Genomic DNA, 27,241 nt, shown 5'->3' with positions numbered 1-27,241 from the left:
AAATTTATAATATATCCTATACATTATACGTACAAATTACTATATATTATTATAATTTACTCGTCTTTTAACAGTTCAGAGAAACGACGTCCAGCTGATAATAGCCGCCTCCCGAAAACTTCGCGTTATTGTATTGCAAGTGGGCTTTTTGTCGGTCTGCAATAACAACGGCACAACAATTTGTGACGTTAAAATATACGTTATATAATACAGACGCATTATATAGCATTCAATTTGGAACTGAACAATTTTTGAAAAAAATTGGTTAATAAGGTATTAACCAATTCATAAACTTTAAGATGATGTAACTTTCAAACCATTTGTTACCGCTAAATTTCTATTTAAATATTCTTCATCACCATGAAAAACTAAACTAATTAAAAAAACAATAAGTGTCCGGTAAAGTAGATTTATACCTAAATATAAACAAATTAAAAATTTTAAAATAAAAAATGATGACAAAAAAAAAACGTCACTGAAGGTTTCTGAGCCAGGTGTAAGTGGACATAAATCTCGGTGGGCCTTATAGTTCCAATCCTCGGCATTGATATTTTTTTATCTTGTAGGATTCTGAGACCCATCTCCCATAATTGCGTTATGGTTATGTAATGAATATTTTCAGACTAATGAAAATCATATATTTATAATTCAAAAGGTTAAACAAATTATTTTTTAAGTAAAATTAAAACTTGTAACATCACAAATTCGAAGGTGGACCGTTTATCATTTTTTTTTTTTGTCTACTTATTTATTTTATCGCGCGAAAGAACCTTTTTCTGACACAGCGGTGTCAACCACTCATTATTTTGCCTCTGACCGCTAGATAAGGCGATAAAAGAGAAATATAATTAAAATCGAATTGTTTATCAGTATTGATCCCTTCCAAAAAGACAGGCCGTTATCGATTTGAAATTGCCGTTAGATCGGTGTTGACTCTTCTCTATTCTTTCTTCTGTCATTGACCGTGCTAGGGTACACACATTTGTTGTTTTATTGACACTCTTTTTACAATGATGGAGTAGAGCCGCCAACGGCGAACGGCCAGGTCTTTTCGACGAAGCATCCAGACCATCGGATGGGTCTCTTCGGAGACCGGGTATCGTTTTCTTTTTTATATTATATTTATGTAATGAGCTATATTTTATTAATTATTTTATTTCATTTTATTTTATTGTAAATTAACTTAATTTTGTTTATGTGTGGAGAGCACGTGTTTCCCTTTTCTTCTAGCCAACGCTAAGGAGCGAGTGTCCAGACCGCTCCTGGTGTTCTTCATTAATTTCCGATTAACATTAACGGATGTGTTCCAATACCGTCCGTGATGTTTGTAATATTATTTGTTTAAATATTTTATTTTATTTGTATTGCCTTTATTTGTAGACATGGTTTTTGATGCATTCGCATTTTTGTCCATGTTTAACTTAATTTTCTTTTTTTAACAATTAAATTAAATTTCCTTATTATTTTCAACTGTAATATTTATTTTATTGCGCGAGTAACTTAAATACTCACGTGTATTTCATTCCTATTCCTTAATCTAGACACGGGCTACGGTATGTTTTACATATCAACCACATACAACTTTGATTGTCATAATTGTGTTCTATAAACCACGAGGCATTATAGTAATTTATACATATAACGACATATTAACTTAGATTACACTTTTAATTAACTTAAAATTAAATTCCACCTATGGTCCGGTAATAATATCTGATAGGTGTGACACCTCGCCTAGGTGGTGGCGACCCTTGCTACTCTAGCTAGTCGTTATGCAAGTGGCAAACCACGTTGTTGTTACAGGCCGAATTACTAATCTAAAAGCCAGCTTGCAAACTATATTAAAAATATTATTAATTTAAAAAACTAAAAAATATTAAAAATATTAAACTCAAAGCCACAAAAAATTAATGAAATGTCGCGGATACGTATTTCGGAAACAATGTTACCATTATCAACGCTAAACACATACTGACACCCCGACTAGAAAAAACTCTCTTATATACCCCTAGTGACCTTATCACCTAGTGACGTTATCACTAAGTAATATTATCACATTTTTCCAGTTTACAGAAGTTTAATAATAAATTTTTCAGTGGGCCAAGAACCCAATTAATTAAATTGTTTTTATTTTTAAACATTTCTATTGCTTCTCTGATATTAAGTTCTTTGTAATTATTTACGTTTTTAATTAGTTTTATGGTTTTAATAGAGTGATTATGTGTCAATAAATGTTCGGCCACTGGAGATTTCTCAATTNATTATAAAATTATTATTTATGTCTTATAATCCATTAACTCTACTATCAGTTGCATTTAACAAGAATTATAATTTTCAGGAATTTTAAATGTAAAATGTAGAAGACACATCTTTGAGAAACGAAAATAATTACGTGATGAAGAAACAGTTATTTTTTATTAAGTAGTAAAATGTTTTGGTACACCAATTTAGTACGACGTAAAAACATTTTTAATGGTTTTTTTACATTCTTTTAATTTATTACTTGATTCTCAACGATAAAGAAAAAATAAAATTTTGTCAAAATGTTCTTATCTGACATGGATCTTATAACTGTAATGATATTACTGTAACTCCCTCTAGAACAAAAATCTGGGAACATCACTTACATTCGAGAGAATATTAACTATACATGTTCATTTAATACTATGCATAGACTAAAAATAACCGTACCAACCACTTCCCAAAATAATAATGATATCCAGGGACGGTGGAAGATACGTCTATTATTTTACTTTGGATCCTCTAAGATCTATTTGCCTATTCTTCATCACCATGAAAAACTAAACTAATTAAAAAAAACAATAGGTGTTAAGATATTAACTCAACAACACACAGAATATTTACGACTACTAAAATTAAAAAAATGTTATAAGTTTACAAAAAATAATTACTTACCTTAAATTTAAAGCTAAACAAATAAATATGAACTTACAAGATTTTTCAAAAATTAAATAAATGTATCTTAAATTTTAATGAACTCGAAAAAACTGCAAATATATATATTTTTTATTCTAAATTGATTGAATGATATGTTATTTCATAACTGTATTGTTTCTATAGAAAACGACTGTTTACTAATTTGTTGGTTATTTCTTCCATGCTTATTTGTAGAATTTCTTTGAGCTTGTGTTATCATATACTCAAATAGATTATATGACAACGATTTTACTCGTTCATATTAGTGGGAAAAACATATGACTAAGAATGACAACAATAAAATAGAAATATCACTATCTTTTTTAGTTAACAATAGAATTAATAACGCAAATATAATTTATTTTCATAGTTGGTACATTCCTCATGAGTTGACTCTATTTTATAAAATACACAACTTTAATTTATGAAATAATATAATACTTCGAGATAAATAGATTATTATCAAAAATGAGTTTCTTAGGCAAATTGTTTGGTAGTAAAAAAGAAGAAAAAGGTCCTACCACTGAAGATGCCATCCAAAAATTGAGAGCAACAGAAGACTTATTGATAAAAAAACAAGAATATTTACAGAAAAAAATTGATCAAGAATTAGAAATCGCTAAGAAAAATGGTACAACAAATAAACGAGGTAATTATGAATATCAAAATATGGTATCGTTAATTTATATATAAATATTAATATAATAATTATTTATTCTAACAGCTGCTTTACAAGCATTAAAACGTAAAAAACGATATGAACAACAGTTAGCACAAATTGATGGAACTATGTTAACAATTGAAACACAGCGAGATGCATTAGAAGGTGCAAATACAAATAATGCAGTGTTGACTACAATGAAAACAGCTGCTGATGCACTTAAATCTGCTCATCAAAATATGCAAGTTTTTGATAAATTTTTATTATGATTATTTTTTATATATGTAAAGAAACAGGTCAATTTATGATAAATTAGAATAATAGAAACTATTTTTCTCACTTAATGAACACCTATATAAATATGAATTTATGTAAACCTTCGTTTTTTCTCATTAAATATATCAGTAGTTTTTAATATTTTGAATAATTTATTTTTCATGATCTAATCATCTATTGTGATTGATTTTAGGAATGTAGAAGATGTTCATAGTATGATGGACGATATAGCTGAATCACAAGATTTATCCAAAGAAATATCTGAGGCCATATCTAATCCTGTTGGAATAGGTCTGGATGTAGATGAGGTAAAATTATAATTTATATGTACAATAAGAGCATTAATGTACAATTAATACTTAATATGTAATTTATTTTGTTAGGATGATCTCCAAAGAGAATTAGAAGAATTAGAACAAGAAGAATTAGACAAAGAATTATTGAATACTGGAAAAACACCAATTACAGATTTGCCAACACCTGCAGTTCCAACTAGTGAGCCTAGTGGAAGAGGCCGCGGTATAACTTTTAATATAAAATCAACAGTTATCTACTATTAGGTATTTGAATATTGAATTAATATTATTTCAGCTAAAACAAAAGTAGAAGAGGACGAAGATGATATGAGAGAATTAGAAAAGTGGGCTTCTTAACTTTTGGCTGTTTAAAAATGGTAAAAAAATACATAATATAATGTTGATTTATTAGGTTTTTAAACAAAATAAAATGTATAGACATCATCTTATCTAATACAAATTATATTTATATTTGAATATCTTGGATGCTTGGTTTATGATTAAATTAAATTTAACTCTATTATTCTCAACTTAAAAAATCTTTCAAAAAAAATATAAGTACAATATATATTTTTTTAATTTAAATTGGATGCAATAAAAAAAAATTGAAAAAACTGAGTTTTAATAAATGTTTTTTTCAAGGCATATTCAACAATATTCTAATTTTTCATTGGATTGGTCACATTTTATTAACCATGTGAACACAATTATATTATGTTATATGATAATTTAAATATATTTTGTTGAAGAAGAATTCAACATTTAATTTAGTTACTTTGTAATTACTATTTATATTTACTTTTTACCATAACATTTTTTCATTTTATTACTAATATTAATTATACTTACGATTTATTATTATTATCAAATAGTTTCAATTATTTTAATTAGTTATATATTTTTATCATTTATGTCAAAGTTTGTGATTTTTTAGCCATTAATAAAGACTAAAATTATTTAAGAATAGTAATTTCTAATTTTCAGGTACCTTAAGAGAGAAAGTAAATATATGCTATTGACAGAAAGATTGTTGGGAATAATTTATTTTATACATTACAATAACCCAACTGTTAATATTATATACCATTTATTTGTGTTGTAACCTTATTCTAATTAATGATTATAATGAACTACCAATGTTTCAAGTGTTTCATATATCACTTAGAATTCCTCATATACTCTAATGTGAAAAATACATTTAATTAAAATTATTATTTGAACTTAACACTTCCTATTAATTAAGAACAATCAATAAAAATATGAATAAAAAATAATTTCAATTATCATGAAAAATAAAAAACAAAAAATCCCAATCTACTAAAAATCTTTTAAAAATAATTATCCTCAGATAATTTGTAGAAAACGATATGTTTTATGTAATAATAATTTTTAATATCTCTATCAATAGTTGATTACGGAAGTATATCTTAATACTTAATACACTGCATAAGGGTCTTATGGAAGAATTGGAACTATCTTTCAAATGGATACTTGTGAGGTAACTTAGCTAAACTTGCAAGTTTAAAATTGACATCATTAAATAGAAAATTTTATGATAAATACAAAAATTGTATTGTTAAGATAAATATGCAGTCAGGAAATTTTATAATATGAGAAAAGCTCATATTTTCATTAAAATCACTGTTTTTTTTGCATTTTTATTGAAATAAATCATACCAATAGAAATCATAATTATCGTTTCTATGTAACTCTTAGTGTTTAAAATGATATTACAATTGAAGTATTCAGAACTAATTCATTTCAATGATTTATTTTAACTAAAAAAACAATAAAAAAATTGTTTAAAAATATCTACTCAATTTAGCGTGTTATAAAATTTATTATAATTGTAAAAATCCATTGTTCTTTTTGATTAAATCCAAAATAATATTTTTAGAAATAATTTATACAGTAAAATGTTATCAAAAAAATTGGAATATTATAGACTGGTATTTACCAAATTTTAATAAAAAACAAAATAAAATTATCTAACTTTGCAGTTGAAACTTATTATCATATTAAACTTAATTTAACAATGTTCACTTTAAAAATATTAGAAATGAATGATTTTATTTGTCTATATGGATAAATTTGGGTAAGCAACATTTTATTTGATAAAAGGGAAATATTTTTCAATTTTTGAAGGTAATATCTTTTACCAGATACAAGTTGTTATCTTATGACATATTGTTAAAAAAAATTGGCAAAGTGAGAGCTGAGAAAAATGAAGGACACAAATAAAAAATTAATACCTTCTTGGCTTTATACCAAAGCAAATATTAATTTAAAACTAAAAAATGTTAAACTAAAGACAAAAACCACTAAAAAGTCCAGATGTATATTTTAGAAACAATGTTACAATTATCAATGCTAAACACATTAAGACCATTAATATTAAATATTTTATTTTATACAACAAAAATACAATTAAATATAAATATATCTCAATTGTATAATTTAAATTTTAAAAATTTATAAATATCCTTCGAAAATCAAATTACATTTTTCTAATCTCTTAAATGAAGGTCTTTTGAAACTGTATATTGACAAACATACATCATACATTGTTTATTTTTTTCGAAATTTTCAATTGCTTTTTGACGCACTTCATCCCAATTATATAAATCCCTTTAAAGTATTTTTAAATTTTAATTTCAGGAAGTCAATACAAAATTATAATAAACTATGATAAAACAATTTAATACCTATATATAGGACGGACATACTTCATTCTACCTGTATTATTAATAAACTTAAATATAAGTTCCAATGGATCCAACCATTTAACTTTTAAACAACTTCTGAACCACCTATTTATAAAATAATTATTATTATAATTTAGATGTGAATTTATAAATTAATTTTTATCTACCTTAATAGAATCTCACAATTCCTATTGTTATTAAAATTGTATGCTTTTTGCATAGCTTTAATTTTAATTAATGTTATATTATTTTTCAAAAGGAGAGCTAAAAATTGAATTTTTTGAGATGTTTGAAAACATGATATATCAGATTCATTAAATGGTTCATCTGATCCATCCCATTTAATCCATCGGTCTAATAATTTTTCACACACATCTTGATAACTTGAGTCATATCTTTATAAAAATTCAATAATTATTAATAAGTAAAAATTTTTAAAAATGAAAATCTAACGGTGGAATTATTGGAGGCATGCCTAGAGTATACAACCACAAATCCCAATCAATTTGTAATGTTTTATTATTAGTACGAAAATAAGATAGTAGATATGACTTAAAATCTTCTGTACTAATTGACTTGTACTTGAATTTATCAACATAACTTTTGAAAAATAAATAAAATTTTTCTGTAAAATTGTAGAACAATTATTAATTTAATATTTTATTAAAATGTACTAGTTCCATTTTACCTGCACCAAACAATTTCTCCAGATAAAATAAAAAGGTATGACCTTTTTCATATGGACATGTAGAAAATGCATCATCTGGATCAATTCCACTCAAATCTACTACTAATTTTGTTAGTGGATTTTGTGCACCTAAATCTATAACCTAATTGTAAAAATTACAATTATTTCAATATATAAAATACAATTATTTTATTTTATTATTACAGCTTGTCTAAGGTCTTCAAGACCACCTAAAGCTGCAAATTCCCTTGAACTTTCACCGTACAATAAACCATTTATTCTTCGTTCAACGTATACAGTAAAACCTTCATTTAACCAAAAATGTTCAAAATTACAATTTGTTACCAAGTTTCCAGTCCAACTGTGGGCTATTTCATGAGCTATGACATCAACAAGACTCCTATCACCTGCCTATAATATTTTTATTTTTATAAAATAAATAATATTAAAAATCTCTAAAATTTTATTGAATTATTTTTTTAACTCACTAATAATGTAGGAGTCACAAATGTTAAACAAGGATTTTCCATTCCACCAAATGGAAATGAAGGAGGCATAACAAGAACATCATAAATTTTCCATACATAAGGACCACAAACTTTTTCTGCACATTTTAATAACTCTGGTATCTATAATTATATTTTTTTATTAATTTATTTTCAAATTAATAAGTGGAAGAATTATTTACTTCTTCAAACTCATAAACTGCTTTATCAATTTCTTCAGGTTCAGACCATACCTTAGACATAGGGCTAATAGTCTTACTTACTAGATTACCAACAGCTATTGCAATGAGATATGATTGTACTGGAACAGTTTGTTCAAATAAAAATTTACGACTATCTCCACAATCAATTATATCTATCGAAACAGCACTCATTAAAGCTGTTAATGGCTTTGGCACTGTTATCTATAAAAAAATAATTGAAAGTTATTTAAAAAATTAACTTTTCTTAAATCAGAATACATATTTAATATTTATGTATCATTACTTTAGCAGAATAAGTTGATTTTATTGATGGAGTATCTTGACATGGTAACATAGAGCGAGCATGAGATGGCTATCAATATAAAGCAAATTATATTTTAAATATAAAAAACTATATTAATAATTATACATACTTGATTTTGACTAAACAGGTAAGGATACTTTTTTCCAAGAGTTTGTTCTGGTAACAACCATTGTAAAGCAGTAGCAGTTTTAGATGTCTCATATGCAATTCGAATTGTGGAACTAGAATATTTATTTTATTTCAAAAAAATATGACAATATTGAAACATAAAATAAAATAAAAAACTTTACGTTTTACACAAAGGTATTTGAACTTCCAGTTTGGATCCAAAAACATCCAAACGGTCACCGATAGTATATTCCAATGCAGATCCATTGTCTCTATTAATAATACTGACAACATTTAAATCTAATATATCTAAAATCTAAAAAAATTAATTATTTTTGAAAAAATTGTTCATATTATTAAAAAAAAAAAGAATACAATCTGGTTGCATTGTTCATCAATCTTATTAATGGATAAATCAACAAATCCCTTGAGTTTTTCATTGGTAAAATCCACCTCTAATTCTAGATTAATATGAGAAACAGCTACTCTTTCTAAAAAAATATTTAAAATATTACTTTTTACACATTACTAAAATTATAAGATATTTTTTTGAATAAATTTCAAGAGTATCCACTTATGTCTAATTAAATATTCATAATACATAAAACTACAGGTACTTAATATGCAGACGATAATTACTTCTAAGAAACAAAAAACTGATTTTAATAATTTTAATAAGTACATATTACATTTTTTAATTACTAATATTTACTGATAGATAAATAATCTCATTAAGTAGTAGTCATTATAAAATGTGAAAAATATATGTAAAAAAATGTATTGTTTTATGTACCAAATGTAATATAAAAAATATAGATACAATGACCAATTCAATAAATTTCAATTACTATTTATAAAAAAAATGTTGATCCTTTATTTTCAGTAAGATACTGAGTAACTAATACATTTTCATGCTACAACGAATAAAATTAATTAAATTTTAAACCTAAAGTTATTAAGGATATAGTTAAATTCATCTGTCATACAAAAAAAAAAAAATTAATTAATTAATTAATATAATAAAACTTAAAATAAAATACCTGGTAAAGAATATGAACCAGGATCATTAGGGCTAAGTCTCTTGTTTGAATTCATTTTTCACTTAAAGTAATTGTTTTACGAGCTTAATCAAATATTAACTGATACACACGCACCAAAAACAAATGAGACACACTTAAATCGACTGATTAATTGTGAATAGAGTGACAACACTTGATTCCCTACAAGATTAGTAATCAACAGTTTTTCAGCACTCTTAAATGCGATATAAGATAATACATTTTGCCGGTTTTATCACTAGCACTCTACAAAAAGTCAAAATGAATAAAGATCCAACCTGTTGCAACAATATCAATTATTGTTTTTTTTTTTTTTTTTGATAATAATATAATAGTACTATAGGAGAATGCGCCAGCAGTTATACGTATGAAACGTGATAAGAAATTATTTTTAATGAGTTAATATGGGTTCACATTTCGAATTGATCAATCATAATTACTATACAGTATTAAAATTTTAAGTTTGTAAATTTTCCAAAATGTAATTAATTCGGGTAAGTTAATATCTTGTTCATCTTTATTAATAATTTCCAGTTCAACTAAAATATTTAATTAATGGTCTACTTTGTAATATTGTTGTATACAGAAGTAAATGTAGCTATATAAATAATTTAACATAATTTAAACATAGTTATTAATAATCTTTAATTAATGTTTAATATGCTGTACTTGTGTGTAGTGTTGCACTGTTTTGGCCATATAAAGGACCTAGTAATAACTCGGTATGTCATTATAGTAAAAAAACAACTTGAAAATTTTAACAGTGATGTGACTTTTCTTCAAAACAATTGTACTAATAAGAACTTTTTATTTAATAATTTTTTTTTCAGATCTATTGGCTGACAATGGTAGAAACTTTAAGAGCTGGACTTTACATCTTACTAAAAATATATATAGTTCTAAAACACTATGATTTCAAGAATAAACAAGTCCAAAAAAGTATGTATTTCTTATTATTCTCTTTGAATATATATTTTTAGATTTCACTTCTAGAGTTAATGTTTTAAGTACATATTTGTAATATGTTTTGGTACAGTTAATGTAGAATTATAATTTTAAAACAAAAGAATTGTTCAATTAAAATTTGTTTATACAATGTGTTTATATAATATTAAAATAATCTATATAAACAGTCTTTTATCTATTAAACTAATTTAAAGTTGCATACACAATTATGTGTTAGGTTTTATTATAAATTTATAAACGAGTAGCCTGTGTTTCAAATGGAAGTAGTGTTCTTAAGGTGAAATATTTTTAGAATACATGTTTACATTTAAAAGTATTCCCTATGTAGAAAAAAACTATTTAACTCATTTTATAAATATCATCACTTACCTTTTATTCTCTAGGTATATTTTGTTAGGACACAATTTTATTGGCTCAAGGTAAGGAAGCACATTCCACTTGTTAATGTGTATATAGGTTTTATAGTATACTCCTATAAATTAAATAATTTGGTAATATGAAATTTTAAAAAATTAATAAATTATCATTTTAAAATAATAATAATAAAAAAAAAATTATTAAATAATAATTTATAATTTATATATATTAAATTCAACTTGTGATGGATTTTAGTATAATTACTCAGTTTAATTAAATTAGAAAAAATAAAGACTACTCACTTTTAAAATTTTTAGCCAATGTAAATTAGAAAGTTTATAATCTTGGTAAATATTTTTTAGATTGGATCTCACATTTTCCAATTTAATAACACAAATTTGTAAATTCATTATGCTCTAAAATTCTTAATAATCTTTAGTAAATTGTTTTCAATTATAAAAAAAAGTTTAATTAAACAATTTTAAATCTTTTTGTTACATATTCAAAGCTAATTTTTAATAAGACAAATTTTTTATTGTTTTAGACTTAATAAATTCTATTAATAATTTAATCATTTTTCTTTATAAATAATATTTAGAAAATGTTAAATTAAAATTTTATACTGTTATAACTTATATTATAAACTGTATTCGATTACGATATTTTACTTGCTAGTAACAATTGTGAAAGATAAATGAATAAGTTCTATAAGACATATTTTAATAGTACTTATCTTCCAAGTACTATGCCATTTTTAAATTCAATATAATTATTCAAGTGCAAACCTACATAAAATTAACTTAAAAAAAATACTCAATGGGTTATGAAACTTGAGATGTTTAAAGTATTTGAAAATGTTTTGAATAAAGAAAATGATATATATATATTATACATTATTTTATTTACTTTGATGTTATATTCAAAGTTTAAATAGTGATAAAGGTTTATGTAACAAAAAATTATATTCTTTCTTATCTTAGATAGTTTGCTAGTAGAAAAATTCAACAATTTGTGAAATGTTAAATGATATACAGTATAAATTTTATGTTTAATAAAAATTATTATAAAATAGTTTAAAACTCATAAATGCTTATATAAGCCAAATTATCATGTATGGATAGTTTTGTAAGTATGTATTGACATATGCAAAAAATAGTGTAAAAACCATAACAAATTAGTAAGCTAGAATTATAGTACCTTTAACTGTTTTAATTATTATGTGGTTTGATATTAAAGACTCAAATAATTATAGAGAGAATAATATATTTCAAAAAATGTATATATGAACAGATCGTTATAACTATAAGTATAATAGTCATTGTTATTTAATTTAATTTATATATATATATATATAATAAAAACCTCCATTAGTTCACACATAATACATATTGTTATTAACAATATTTACAAAAGTTTTTCAATAATATGTTTTTAATACTTTAAATAAGATTGGATCACTTTGTTGTCTTTAGGAATTTCAGTAGTTTTTTGTTAATTAAGGGTCTGATATGAGAATTAATTGAAGATGGTTTAAGGTTTGGTATCTGATTCTTTAGGTTTTATATTTTTTACATTCGGTCATAATATGTTTAATTATAAAAAGGATTCTACATTTAGAATATACTTGAGGGCTTCTTTTGCCATATAGTAGCTGTAGTTTATCTTCATTTGATTGATGATGACTTGTTCTCTTCTTGATAGTGTGTTTTGAAGTCAAGAGAAGATGTTTTTAATTAATTAAGCTTAATTAAAATAATGTAAAAACTACTTAAAAAGTCTGATTATGTTAACAATTATTGATTTAATTATTTTAGCTTAAAAGCAAAATTTTCTTTTATTATTTTTAAGTTCAATTCATGAATTTATAATTTTGAAAATTTATATTTCAGATCTATATCCAATCGAAATTATTTAAATTACATTATGTAATAAGTACTATAACACACTAAAATTTATTTTAATAATAGTAATGTAATATATTTACACATGAAAACATAGACATATTATATATGTGTATATTTATAATTTAAAAATTAAATAATAATAACGATATAATAGAGTTATGCAATAGATATACAACAGTAAGAAACTAAACTTAATTTATACTTAACATGTTTAAAATATTTTTAACATTAATAATCAAATTAGCTTTATTTAATAATAATTATCCTCAATTAAATTTTAGTGCAGAGCTCGGAGTTGGGTTGAGGCATCATTTCAAAAAAGAGATTGTGTTAATTTTATTCCAAGTAAACTAGATAAAAATAGGTATAAATTATTTTAAAATATTTTTACTGTAGATTTAAAAAAGTTACCAACTATACATCATATCCTAATATTAATTTTTTTTATTAAAGATGTAGCTGTGGACTTTCCTTAACATTCCATTGTGGGGGAGGTAATGGCTCAATTCAATTAGACCCTAACAGTTCTAATGAAGCATGGTCACCTCTTAAACATACAATACTTTCACCAACTGATGCATATGGTACCATTGAATTTCAAGGAGGTCCACATCCAACTAAAGCTCAAGTATTATTATTATTATTAAGTTACAAAAAGACTTTAAATATAATAAATTTAATTGTACAATTATTCATTTTTAGTATGTAAGATTATCACATGATACTCGACCCGAATTAATATTACATCTTTTTACACGAGAATGGGGACTTGAACTTCCAAAACTTTTAATTACTATTCAAGGAGGAAAAGCAAATTTTGAATTACAGCCTAAATTAAAAAAAGTATTACGAAAAGGTCTTCTGAAAGCAGCTAAAACAACTGGAGCTTGGGTATTTACGGGTGGAACTAATACAGGTAATATAAAATAACCTGATTATTTTCGTTTTTAGTATAATTTAAATGTTTTTTTTTTTATCAAGTTTTTTAAAAATTAAATAAATTACTGATTCTATTTTTTTATTTTAATGTGTTTCGATATAAACAGAATTGGGTTTGCAAAAATTTCTTAATATATGATGGAATATTGCATACCCAGAGAGAATAGTGATTAAAATCTCCTCTTAATAAACCTAATTGTTGTGTTAACAAAATTATGTTTAATAATACAATATAAAATAGATAATAAGAAAATGTCCTATGTATAATTCTCCCCTACAACAAAATCTTGAACAATTATGAAGAAGCTATTTGTCCTTTACATACTCCTTTACTATTTACAAGACAAGATACCTATTTAATTAAATATAATATTTATTAATTAATTATAATTAAAATTTAATGTTTAATTATTTTTTTTTTAGGTGTTACTCGTCAAGTTGGTGATGCACTATTACTAGATTCTCAGAGAACAGGAAGAATTGTTTCTATTGGGATTGCCCCTTGGGGTATCATTGAAAATAATCATGAACTTATAGGACACAATAAAGATGTCCCTTATCATTCTATATCATCGCCAAGGTCTAAGCTAGCAGTATTAAATAATAGACACACATATTTTCTTTTAGTAGACAATGGCACATCAGCACGTTATGGGGCAGAAATTGTACTTCGCAGAAAGCTTGAAAAATATATTTCTATTCAAAAACTTCATCCAAGTATACTAAATAGTGAAAAATGGTGTCTCACAAATATTTGATAGTTTATAAATGTGGTGTATACTCAACTAATAAGTAATGTCTCATTTTCCCAAATATTTAGTACTACTAAGTAAATAACTAACTTAGTTTGTCTATCTAAATCTGTTTATTTATTATCTAAGAAATTTATTTCCAATATCTTAAAACTATAATAAAATTAATTTATAGAGCAATAAAAAACTGAAATATCTCATTGCCACAAAGTTAATATTTTTAATTGTTGCCTTCTTTGTCATATATATTTTTATGTATATAATAGGTTCTCTTAAAAATGTTAATTTTTTATACTCAATAAAATTAAGTAATGTATAACAAACTATAATTTTTAGTTTAAATTTTTGAACAATTATCTATATACTTACAAAACTGATATATATTTTTCAAAGAAGATATAGTATTCCTTGTATTTGTAATTAATAGAAAATATTTTTGAGACAATTTATTATCATATTTCTTTTTATCAGCTAAAGCTAAAATGTATAAATATATTATTCTTTTAGGTGCACATTATAGTACTCCTGTTGTGTGTTTAGTAATTGAAGGTGGAACAAATACCATTAGAGCTGTTTTGGAGTATGTAACTGATACACCACCTGTGCCAGTAGTTGTTTGTGATGGTTCTGGTAGAGCAGCTGATTTAATAGCATTCACACACAAGTAAAAAAATTAGTATTGTTTCCTAAATTATTTAAGTGCTTAAAATAGTTAGTCATTAGACATAAATGAAAAAGGTGGATATACCTTTTTAACCAGATATGCATCGGATACTGGAGAACAAACTGTTTTAGAAAATATGAAAGAGTACATTTTAGACAACATCAGACGTGCATTTGAAATTGGACAAGAACAAGCTGAATGTCTGTATCAAGAATTATTGGAATGCACGAAATACAAAAATATGGTTTGTATTGGATGATAAATATCTATTTATATTAAATGTGTTAATACTTATTGCTAACAATGTTTAAAAATCGAACTAGTATACTCAAATAACCCATTGAGTTATTAAATAATGATATAACACATACTTTGCCTGTAAATAATTAAAATTAATGATGAGTTCGAGTTAAATATTTGGATTCGAATTTGATTGAAAAATTAAAGAACTAGTTCAGTTTGAACCCAAAAATCAGGGTTTGTTACATCAATACTCATTGTTCAATAATTCTGCAGATTACAGTTTTTCGAATAAGTGATGGGCAAGAAAAATCTCAAGAATTAGATCAAACCATTTTAACTGCATTATTTAAAAGTCAGCATTTATCACCCTCTGAACAATTAAGTTTAGCTTTAACATGGAATCGTGTTGATATTGCTAGATCAGAAATATTTGTATATGGACAAGAGTGGCCACCAGGTTTGTGTTCAGATACTTAAAATTCATTATTTTTCTTTAGAAAATTATTGTGGAATATAAATAGATTTATTAAGAATCAAATAAAAAATATAATTTTAAGTTTATTAATTTTTTATACTTTTTTTTATTGGAAAAAAATTTTATCTAGCTGTTAAATTACCTAAATTATTTTAAAGGTGCTTTAGAAGAATCTATGATGCAAGCTTTAGAACATGATCGAATTGATTTTGTAAAATTATTGTTAGAAAATGGTGTTAGTATGAAAAAATTCTTGACAATATCAAGATTAGAAGAATTATATAATACTGTAAGCTGTAATTTTTGTTTTAAAAAGTTTTCTATATTTTCATTAATGTCTTTATTTTATATAGAAACAAGGTCCAACAAATACTTTAGGATATATATTAAGAGATGTACGACCTCATATTCCTCAAGGATATATGTATACATTACATGACATTGGTTTAGTTATTAACAAATTAATGGGTGGAGCTTACAGGTAATATAAAATTAAAGGGTTTACTACACAAAAAAAGTAGCTCCATGAACTTTAATTTTAAAAGAATTATTGACAAAGTGTTATATTCCCACAAAATACAATGGCATTTATAACTTTATTTTTAAAATTACTTGACAAAAAAGCATGTAGATGATTTTCTGTGGTATTAAATTAAACAATTTTTTTTATTATAAAAATATATTTTTTTAATATAATATTGAGAATTAACTAAATTTAATTAACAAAATAATTATTATAACTCAAACCAATTCTAAAATTATTATTATATCCATTAATTATATGTTTTAACATAGAACTCAATATACAAGACGCAAATTTCGTATGATGTATGCACAAACACGAAGATTAAATAATATGCACAGAAATAGTGCTTCATTTACTAGATACTATGGAAATAATTTAACATTAGGTGTTTTGGCAGATTCTGAAAATTCTGAAGATGAGACATTATTTGAATATCCTTTCAATGAGCTTTTGGTATGTTCTTATTATTTTTGTACTAGTTTGTATAAAATACTATTTATAATTTATTTTTAGATTTGGACTGTTCTTACCAAACGCCAAGAAATGGCATTATTGATGTGGCAACATGGTGAAGAAGCTTTAGTTAAATCCTTAGCTGCCTGCAAACTATACAAAGCTATGGCACATGAAGCTGCTGAAGATGATTTAGAAACTGAAATCTATGATGAATTAAGAAATTATGCTAAAGTTTTTGAAGATATTGGTATACCTTTTTTTTTTCTAATGTTATAAAACACTTTGTATTTACAAAATTCTAATTGTATATTTTTTTATGTAAAGCCTTGGAACTACTAGATTATTGCTATCGTCAAGATGATGATCAAGCACAACAGTTATTAACAGTAGAACTACAAAATTGGAGTGGTCAAACTTGTCTTAGTTTAGCTGTAGCTGCAAATCATCGAGCTTTATTAGCTCATCCTTGTAGCCAAATAATTCTTGCTGATCTTTGGATGGGTGGACTTAGAACACGAAAAAATACTAATATTAGAGTATATCTAATTTTATTTATTTATAATATTATAAATACTATATAAATTTAAATTCTTTAAGTAATTATTTTCTTTTAGATTTTACTGGGACTTTTATTTCCACCATATATTTCTAGATTAGAATTTAAATCTAGGGAAGAATTACAGTCAATGCCTCAAACAGAAGAAGAACATTTGTATGGGTTAGAATTGGATGAAGAAACAGAAAGTATGGAAGAAGGTGGTATTCATCGGTCACAACTCAACTTGGTTGAAACAAATTTAGATGTACATTTTTTAATTATATTAACTTAAAACTAGAAATTTAGTAAACAAACCAATATTTTTTTTTTCTAGGGAGGAGTAGTCCCAGGAGATGGAGATAATGCTGAACATGGAACAATGTTACCAAGTGGATCATTAGGCACTACAAAAAGTTTAGATTTTGAACACAAATGTGCATCTCCTCCTTATGAATATAGTGTATTTGATTTAAAACGACAGCGTCCATTACCTTTGAGGCGTAAAATTTTTGAATTTTATACTGCACCTATAACAAAGTTCTTAGCTAATTCTGTAAGTGACATAACAAAACTCAAGTGTAATCGTGTAACTAATTGTATAAAATCTTTACATTTTTAGGCAGCATATTTTATCTTCTTAGTTTTATTCACTTATGTTGTACTTGTTCGTATGGAACCTGATCCCTCTTGGCAAGAACTCTATGTGATAGCTTATATATGCACCTTTGGGTGTGAGAAAATACGAGAAATTGTATCATCTGAACCTACTAGCATAAGGTTAGTACAACATGGTATTATAAAAATCAAGCAAATATACATTTTTAATTAGAATCAAATTTTGTTATTATATACACTACTCTTCTAATTTACAGACTGCACATATTGCATTATTTTTTAATTAATTAAAGTTTAAATATTTGCGCTATAATTTTTCACTTTTTATTGAAGTAGTGTTATATGAAAATTTTATGTATTAATAATTAAAACAACTTTTTAGCGATAAATTCTCAGTATGGGCATGGAATATGTGGAATCCGTGTGATGCAGCAGCAATAATATTTTTCTTAATTGGCTTATGTCTAAGATTGAAACAATCTTCTCAATCTATTGGTCGAGTAATGTTTTGTGTAGATATTATTTATTGGTACTTAAGAATATTGAATATTCTTGGAGTAAATAAATATCTGGGTAAGAAAAATTTATTTTATCAAACTAACATTGTGAATTAGGATTTTTTAATTTAATTATAATTTATATACATCTATGTATAATTTAATTTATAACAGGACCTCTTGTAACAATGATGGGTAAAATGGTCAAAAATATGCTTTATTTTGTGGTACTACTACTGGTAGTTTTAATGAGTTTTGGTGTCAGTAGACAGTCTATTTTACATCCAGACTCTGATCCAGATTGGATTTTAATTAGGCATATATTTTTACAACCATATTTTATGCTCTATGGAGAAGTATTGCAAATCATTTTTATATTGTTGTCCAAAAAATATTTTTACTTTAACAAAATTGTAGGTATATGCTGATGAAATTTATCCTGAATGTGATGATACTCAAGGAATGCAACATTGTGAAACAGGACGATGGATTACACCTTTAGTAATGGCTATGTATTTATTGATTGCCAACATATTACTTATTAATCTTTTGATTGCTGTATTTAACAATATATTTAATGATATTAATGCTATATCTCATCAGGTAAATAAAGAACTAAATAGCTCTAATTTTTTTAATATATGTATACTAAGTGTTTTTTAAATTTTAATCTATAGGAAAATTTTGTCTAAATAATTAAATGTTGTTCAATTCAGCATATATATTAGGGTGTCCCTTATTTTGAAAATTTTGGAAATTCTTCGGGCTCATCCCCCAAATTTGTGTGTATACATATAAAAATTGGCTACAAAAAATTTCAGGCCGATCAGATAAGTTTAACCCGTGCCAACTTGGGGTTGAAAATCGGCCAAAAGGGGTACTTTTTTAGTTTTTAGCAATTAACTCGTAAATTAGCGCTCTCACAAAAAAAAATATTAAAACTAAATTGTAGATCTAATTGTTTTGTATAAATTAAGTCCTTAAAGTTTTTTTTTTAAATCCATTAATTTTCTAGAAAAATGTCAAAATACATAATATTTCGTAAAATTGCCGAAATTAGCATATTTACGAATATTTCATCATATATGACGAACCATATGTGATACGACCTAATATTTCATACAAAAATTGTTTAAAATTAAATTTTACGAAATAAAAGTAATAAGTACAAATTTCATTGAATCGATCGTTTTATTGCTATAGCTGAAATAACTCATTCATATTACGATTTTTACTAAATATATGAATTTTAATGCTTAATTTAAATATATTTCATTTATATTGTAAATTGATGTAGTTGTTTGACTTAAACGCATAATTATACTTACTTCTCAATATTCATGTATAAATAAAAAAAAAATTATTACATAAAATACAAAATGTTAAATTCAAAATAATTCACAAATTATAACAAGAATATACATTAAAAACTATGTTTTAATGTTTCTTTGTTGCAATTAGGATATAATATGCTATGCTCTTGGACATAGTGTAAAAGTAACTCAGCTTTTTCATCGTTTACAGTTAAACTTTCATGAAAATCTTCTATTAGCTTAACCGCTTTCTCTGCAGAGTCATTTACTACTTTAAGTGAACATACAATTTCTTTTTCGTGTAAATAAAAATTATCAGTATTCCAATTACTTGGATCCAAATTTAAAAAATTAGTATTGATATCGAATCGTTTAAAAAAATTCATACTGCTTTTTGACAAAAAAGAAGCTACAGTTTTTTCTAAAATATCAATCACTTAATAGTCATAAAAAAATAAAGATATCAAAAATTATTATACCTGAAAATGATTTGTCAATATCACTCGATGAAAGAATAAAACGTTTGCTAGGGTTTATTATTGACTCATTATTAAGGAATACAACCATTAATTTTTTTATTTCGGTTGAAATGGAATCGTCCATTTCCCAGAAAATATTACACTCGCGAATAGTCAATGCTGCTTTTGCTCTTATAGTAAGATTAACAATTCTTAGGTTATAAAAAAAAACTTTTAGAACTTGTCCAATGGATGGAAGTTTTGAACCTAAAATTTGAGTAGTCAAAGACCCTATTAAAAATATTTTATTGTCATTTCGTAATACTACGGACATTTTTACGTACACTAAAAGAAAAACACAATAGGAAGCAGTTCAACTTAATACGCGATGTGAGCGACTAAAGTGGTATAAGTATAAGTTCACTATATCTATTGCTGCGATTTGTAATAAATTTACGATTTCCAGAGTTATTTATAATTTAAAAATAATAACAATACATTAATTCAGTCATACCATAGTATTATCGCCGTACTTGTACGATAAGTGTTGTAATGAACCAGATGATAACTAACAGAATCTAGCATTAAAATTCATATATTTAGTAAAAATCGTAATATGATCGAGTTATTTCAGCTATAGCAATAAAACGATCGATTCAATGAAATTTGTACTTATTACTTTTATTTCGTAAAATTTAATTTTAAACAATTTTTGTATGAAACATTAGGTCGTATCACATATGGTTCGTCATATATGATAAAATATTCGTAAATATGCTAATTTCGGCAATTTTACGAAATATTATGTATTTTGACATTTTTCTAGAAAACTAATGGATTTAAAAGAAAAACTGTAAGGACTTAATTTATACAAAACAATTAGATCTACAATTTAGTTTTAATATTTTTTTTTGTGAGAGCGCTAATTTACGAGTTAATTGCTAAAAACTAAAAAAGTACCCCTTTTGGCCGATTTTCAACCCCAAGTTGGCACGGGTTAAACTTATCTGATCGGCCTGAAATTTTTTGTAGCCAATTTTTATATGTATACACACAAATTTGGGGGATGAGCCCGAAGAATTTCCAAAATTTTCAAAATAAGGGACACCCTAATATATATATATATATATATATATATTATAAAACGATAACTGAATATTCTCATTTTTTAAATAAAGGGGTCGTTATAAATATTTTTATTTCAGCTTAATATTTTTTAATGCTTAAATTGCATTTTCAGGTTTGGATGTTTCAAAGATTCACTGTTGTTATGGAATACGAACAAAAACCAGCTCTTCCACCACCTTTGATTTTTTTTTGTCATGTATTTTTGTTAACAAAATATTTGTGTCGCAAAATTCAAGGTATTCAAGAGACATATGATAATGGATTAAAATTATTTTTATGTAATGAAGAATTAGAACAACTTTATGATTTTGAAGAAGAATGTGTGGAAGGGTATTTTCGAGAAAAAGATTATAAAGTACAAGTATCTATGGAAGAACGAATTAAAATGTCTTTGGATAAAATGGAAAATATACAACAAAAAGTTGAAGATATTAACCAAAAAGAAAATTCACATAATTCGTCTGTACAGGTAAATCTAGAAGAAGTGTATTTTTTTTATTTCAACTATTTATTAAATTCTGTTTTATTATAGTCATTAGAATTTAGACTTCATAAAATAGAAGAATTGATGGATCAAACTTTATCTACATTAAGTGTAATTCATAGATTTATGGCTACACAAAGTGGTGATCATGAAAGTGGAAGTAGTAGTGACAATGCTCATAAAAGAAACAACATGTATGAACCAGAATTTGAAAATGAACCAAAAATACTTCCTACTGTTGGTAGGACTAGGTGTATTAGTGAAAGATCAGATTTATTATCAGATATATCAGATAATTTACTTCCATCTACTTGTCATAGAAGAAAAAAATTTTCTTTCACTGAAGTACGTCACTCAAACTTATCAGACAGCAATTTTCTGCTTTCATTAGATGGTGTTTCATCATATCATGATAGACCTTGTATGGAACTAAATTCATATGACTGTCGTAGAATGTCTGCTCATTCTGCTAAAACTCTTGACAGAAAATATGATACTGAAAGTACTTTATCGCCAGATTTGAATAACAAAGACATAGATGATTTAAGCAATACTGATAATATTGATAATATAACTGAAGAAAATAAAGTTGGTGAGGTATCCAAGGCAAAATCTTGTGTGGGCAGTGCTTGGATTGAACCACGAATTAAAGTATTTGCTCCACCATCGAGTAGACCGGTGATGATAAACAAACGTATAGAATATACTAGGTAATTTTTTTAATTTTTACTAATATGTCTTTATTTATAGTTATTGATTATTTTTAGTATTATTTATTTTATTAAAATTGGCAAAGACTACAAAAATTTAACTTATAACTTATCAAAAACTTACAATTTGTTTACTTTTTTTAATTTAATATTGTTTGTGGGTAAAGACTTGTGACATTCAACACTTTTCATACTTGCCTTTTGTTCAAATTTGACATACTCCATTTTACACTTTCTAAATGAAAAAAATGATATAATGATAATCTTTTTTAATACATTTTTTGGTTTAAAGTAACACCTTTAGTAGCAACTTTAAGTACAACTCATATAGTTATTATTGAGTTAAGGACCCTCACTACTTCCTAAAAAAAGGGAAATTGGATTTTCTAACTTTTCATGCACAAGAACACGTGATGGTTCTTTACTAAAGAAAAGGAAGAATCCAATTACAAAGCTAATTAATTGTCTTGCAAATAGAGCCTGTCAAAATATATATCTATCAAAATAGAAATAGTGCTCATATGCTTTTAACTTTACTTTTTATTTTATATTTCATCTTTTTTTCTTAATATATTTAAAAAAACAAATAGAATGATAATACATAGAACTACTTATAAAATACAAATTTTTTTTTTAATGCTACTGAATAATGTGTTTTTTATGTTCATACTGTATGCTTACTACTATTAATTTTTACTTATTTACTCCAGTAACTTTGCTGTTATAGTGTTATTTCAAATTCATTTATTAAATAAATGCTTTACTGAGTTACGGTAATAATTTATTAAATTTATACTTAGTTTGTTTCATGCTTGATTTACTTCAATAAATTTGAGAAATACACATGTAGGAAACTGTAACAACCATTTGACTTTACTTTAAAAGAAAACATTCATTTTCGTTGAATCTAGCATAACTGATGAGCTAGAAACAGTGTGTGGCCTAATTAGTCCTACTTGTTCGCCTAGCATGTTGTCACCACATTGTGATCATTCACCCATACGAGGAAATACACCTGTATCACGAAAGAGACATGCTTCAGAAATGTCTAACCCGGAAATTGCCAGGTATCTAGAAAAAGAACATCTTAGAGATGCCGAAGAAAATGATTATCATTTAATGGAAGATCTGATTAGACACCATAAGCAGAATACATCTAATTCTATTGATATTCCAAATATCATACAACACGACTATGTTACTGTTTATAAAAGTGTTAGTATTAATGTATCAAAATAAACATAAAATGTAAACAAAACATTAAATTAATTTACAGTTATCTACACAACCAAGCACTTTAGATGCAGAAACCAGCGAACTGCCATTAACTGTTGCTCAAACTTCTGAATGTTCAACATCTATTAACCCGCTCAACAGCTTGTCTTCCACAAAACAGGATTAAACCAAATATTATGTTATAATTATGATAGAGAACTATTCATAGATTAAAAATGTATTTAGTAAGTACAATATTATTGAGTTATTGAAACTTTTCTTTTAATTTTTATTTATTTATTTGTATTGTATAATGGAATTTATGTACTAGTGATTGAATTCATTTAGCTATTATTGAATTCATTAGGGTACTTAAATGGGTAAATTTAATGAATTTTTCCTTTATTTGATTAAAAATGTGTGTACTTATAGTTACCTATTCCGTATGATTTTATGACGGTTAAATACAATTTTAAACTATTATTGAATTCAGTTATGTTTTTATTTTGATATGTATATTTATATGTATTTTTTCTACTCATAATCAAATAAAACTTTTAAATATACTTTTTTTTTTATGTAGGCTACTTAACAATTTTTTTGATATGCAAGTATCATCTCATTATTTATAACATTAAGTAACTATTATAATAGTTAATGTCATGAATGTTTTTTTTTTTTGTTAGTTTTCCTCATAACTGGTTGTCTTATAAAACAAATAAAAAAACAGTTGTTTTTAAATTTATATTTTAATATTTTATTAATCTAACTAGGCTTTTAACACGTATATTTAAAATATATACACTAAACTTTTACAAAAATTGGTTTCAAAAAATATGTATGTTAAAAATTATATTGTATTTCTTATACCCAACTTACTATTATATACTCTTAAATTAAAAACTATTAATAAATTACACATATTTTGTTATATAAAATAATTTTATATAAGTCAATAGGTATTATTGACCCATTTAATAAAAATAGATCAAATTCAGTGGCACAACCAGCGAGAAAGTTGGCTTAATGATTTACGGGACCCTAAGATTTTTATACATATGACAATTTTTTCAATTTTGAACACTAACGCATTAAAAGATTGGAAGTTATGTTAATTTTACATTTAACTTATTTAGTAGCTTTGGTGTTATTAATTAATAAGCTAAGTTAGTGTTCAGTTGTGGTTAATAAATTATTTAGTATAGTACTGAAATAAAATAAAATTTCCTCAAGATATTTAAAATATTATTTAATATTAATAAATATAAAAATTGTACCCCATGTGAAGTTATTGGACTGTCTATGTCTTGAACAGGAATAACAGAAATATGCGGTATTTAAGTTTTTAGTAATATTTTGAAATGTTAAAAAATAGATTTCCTTATTATAATTTTTATATTAGATAGTTGGAATTTATTCTTCCTTTCAAATAAAAAAATTCTTTTATATGAACAGCAAAATTTTCCATTAGCTTACTTGAATTAGATTAAAAAGTTACTATTAGAAGTGTGAATTATATGCATTTATAATTTTATTTGATCCACTTTAGAGAGGACCTAGTTTGTTCAACTTTGTCATTGAATTTTAACATAACACAGAATTATTTTGGGCGTTTTAGGAGGGATTAACCCCTCAATCGCCCACTACGCAAAACAACAATAATGCCAGAAAAAAACAGTAAGTTTCAACTCAATTAAAAAAAATTTGTACTGGCTGATGGTGTATTCGGATTAATTCAACAAACTTTATAAATTCATATTATTCACAGACCTAATTATTATTAATTATTGAAGTAATTAGTCATTTAATCGAGTTAACTATTAAAACTTAGTAAATTATAAATTTTAACTCAACTTTATTTTTTTTAAATCTAACCTACCATTACAAGTTAGAAAAAATAATTAACTTTTCCAACCTAAATTTTAAATAAACGAAGACTGTTAGTTTAAATAATTAATTGTAGAATAAAATAAAATAAAATTTACTACAATTTATAAATAATAAAAACTTTTTTTGGCCTCATTTGACATGTCAAAATCTAGTCAATAGATTGTGATAGACTTTGATTCGTTAAAAACCCAATCCTAATTTATTTTATATGTTAAATCATAATAATTAAATATCAACTAGATTTCATTAAATATCTTTTAGTTATAAATTCCAAAATGAAAGTGTCAACAGTGTCTCATCATGTTATGAAATCTTTAATAACTTTTGAATCAGTGAATGTTTTGCATTACTTAAAGAGTAATCAGCAAAAAAAAAAAAATTTGATTTTTTTCTAAGATTGCAATAATTATTTGAATATTTCAACAATATGATAATTGTATCAACAGGTATAAGTTTTATTTAGAGAAGAGGTATTTTTTGTAGAAGCTTTAGGATTTTCAACAAAAAATTCAATTCTAATTTAATTGAAATTTTATTATTTTTTTAAACTATTAAGAACATATATAGTTATTAATTTTTACTCCCAAATTTTTTATTTTTAAAATCTACTACACTACGGTTGCAGTAATCGTGGCAAAATTTACATTATCTGGTAAGTTGTAACCTAATTTCTGTTATACATGAACCACGTCTTTTAAGTGTTATTGTTATATATAAAGGTATAATTATTGACTAAAATTGTTTTTAAATTATAATGGAAGTTTTTAACCCATATTCTTAGCATCGACCATTCAAGGAAAAATAACTTACTGTGATGACGGCAGGTGTGCTCTCATTTTCATTACAACAGTTTATCTCATGCTAATTCAAGGTACTCTTTATAGTGTTAATTTACTTATGCTTATACTTCTCGCTGCTTTTGAATTTTTACCTTGCGAGTTAATCTGGCCACAATTAGGAATTCCCCACGATGACTGTAATGTGTATTAATATCACTAACTAGTGCCAAATATTTTATATTCAAATTTTGTGAATAGTTTCAGGAAGTTAACTGTTCTCATTACATAACTTTACTAAGTCCTCTTAGTAAAAATAAATAATAAATTGACGTTCTCAACTCTTTTCTACTCTAAATGAATTTAAGAGTGATTCTATAAAGTTTCTAATAAAATGTTGGACAAATTATATGTAATTTAACGTTGATGGAAATCATGTTTAAAATGACTATTTTTCAATGCAGTCCAGCAACTATTAATATAATGTATTGTTATAATAATAGCTTATGTATTTTTCTATACTTTCTACATAAACATTATAACAATGTACCTATATTTATATTATTCTGCTGATATTTTGTTGTTAATACATT

At 25.0% G+C, this 27,241-nt stretch overlaps 3 protein-coding genes across 17 annotated transcripts; 2 read left to right on the top strand and 1 right to left on the bottom strand.

The window, feature by feature from the left end:
• Positions 1 to 3,225: 3,225 nt before the first annotated feature.
• Positions 3,226 to 5,315, top strand: LOC126905451 (charged multivesicular body protein 4b). Of its 6 annotated transcripts, none has more exons than XM_050685442.1 (6): positions 3,226 to 3,586; positions 3,662 to 3,839; positions 4,068 to 4,182; positions 4,258 to 4,387; positions 4,466 to 4,547; positions 5,155 to 5,315. In XM_050685442.1, the coding sequence occupies exons 1-5, from the start codon at positions 3,406 to 3,408 to the stop codon at positions 4,525 to 4,527; spliced, it is 666 nt and encodes a 221-aa protein (XP_050541399.1). In that variant the 5' UTR covers positions 3,226 to 3,405; the 3' UTR covers positions 4,528 to 4,547; positions 5,155 to 5,315. The 6 variants fall into 6 exon arrangements, with proteins under 6 accessions (XP_050541399.1, XP_050541561.1, XP_050541477.1 ...); XM_050685604.1 differs by having other exon boundaries at positions 5,138 to 5,315; XM_050685520.1 differs by having other exon boundaries at positions 4,813 to 5,195.
• A 1,177-nt stretch (positions 5,316 to 6,492) lies between these two features.
• LOC126896285 (leukotriene A-4 hydrolase) lies at positions 6,493 to 11,533 on the bottom strand. 3 transcript variants are annotated; one of them, XM_050668937.1, is made up of 15 exons: positions 11,368 to 11,533; positions 11,078 to 11,180; positions 9,725 to 9,988; positions 9,060 to 9,175; positions 8,867 to 9,000; positions 8,686 to 8,797; positions 8,556 to 8,624; positions 8,252 to 8,473; positions 8,052 to 8,192; positions 7,768 to 7,974; positions 7,564 to 7,705; positions 7,329 to 7,500; positions 7,043 to 7,270; positions 6,876 to 6,980; positions 6,493 to 6,798 (listed from the first exon to the last, which is right to left on the bottom strand). In XM_050668937.1, exons 3-15 carry the CDS (start codon positions 9,777 to 9,779, stop codon positions 6,678 to 6,680), a joined length of 1,824 nt encoding a protein of 607 aa, XP_050524894.1. In that variant the 5' UTR covers positions 9,780 to 9,988; positions 11,078 to 11,180; positions 11,368 to 11,533; the 3' UTR covers positions 6,493 to 6,677. The 3 variants fall into 3 exon arrangements, with proteins under 3 accessions (XP_050524894.1, XP_050524901.1, XP_050524910.1); XM_050668944.1 differs by having other exon boundaries at positions 9,725 to 9,904; XM_050668953.1 differs by lacking the exons at positions 11,078 to 11,180; positions 11,368 to 11,533 and having other exon boundaries at positions 9,725 to 9,998.
• LOC126896174 (transient receptor potential cation channel trpm) lies at positions 10,098 to 25,653 on the top strand. 8 transcript variants are annotated; one of them, XR_007701795.1, is made up of 26 exons: positions 10,098 to 10,236; positions 10,422 to 10,464; positions 10,573 to 10,681; positions 13,251 to 13,333; positions 13,423 to 13,597; positions 13,672 to 13,885; positions 14,332 to 14,625; positions 15,168 to 15,324; positions 15,421 to 15,568; positions 15,841 to 16,024; positions 16,201 to 16,331; positions 16,396 to 16,523; positions 16,838 to 17,021; positions 17,082 to 17,271; positions 17,349 to 17,560; positions 17,639 to 17,827; positions 17,897 to 18,115; positions 18,182 to 18,339; positions 18,560 to 18,750; positions 18,849 to 19,030; positions 19,092 to 19,277; positions 21,686 to 22,042; positions 22,106 to 22,767; positions 23,679 to 23,982; positions 24,044 to 24,227; positions 25,532 to 25,653. XR_007701795.1 is itself a non-coding variant. In XM_050668779.1 (25 exons), exons 3-25 carry the CDS (start codon positions 10,652 to 10,654, stop codon positions 24,167 to 24,169), a joined length of 4,647 nt encoding a protein of 1,548 aa, XP_050524736.1. In that variant the 5' UTR covers positions 10,098 to 10,236; positions 10,422 to 10,464; positions 10,573 to 10,651; the 3' UTR covers positions 24,170 to 24,548. The 8 variants fall into 8 exon arrangements, 6 of the variants coding, with proteins under 6 accessions (XP_050524736.1, XP_050524701.1, XP_050524744.1 ...); XR_007701796.1 differs by lacking the exon at positions 25,532 to 25,653 and adding an exon at positions 24,566 to 24,727; XM_050668779.1 differs by lacking the exon at positions 25,532 to 25,653 and having other exon boundaries at positions 23,736 to 23,982; positions 24,044 to 24,548.
• The last annotated feature ends 1,588 nt before the right edge of the window (positions 25,654 to 27,241 follow it).

This window comes from Daktulosphaira vitifoliae, unplaced genomic scaffold, assembly GCF_025091365.1.
Source record: "Daktulosphaira vitifoliae isolate Bord-2020 unplaced genomic scaffold, ASM2509136v1 Scaffold_1, whole genome shotgun sequence".
Lineage (NCBI taxonomy): Eukaryota > Metazoa > Arthropoda > Insecta > Hemiptera > Phylloxeridae > Daktulosphaira > Daktulosphaira vitifoliae.
This window is presented reverse-complemented; position numbering and strand designations above follow the sequence as displayed.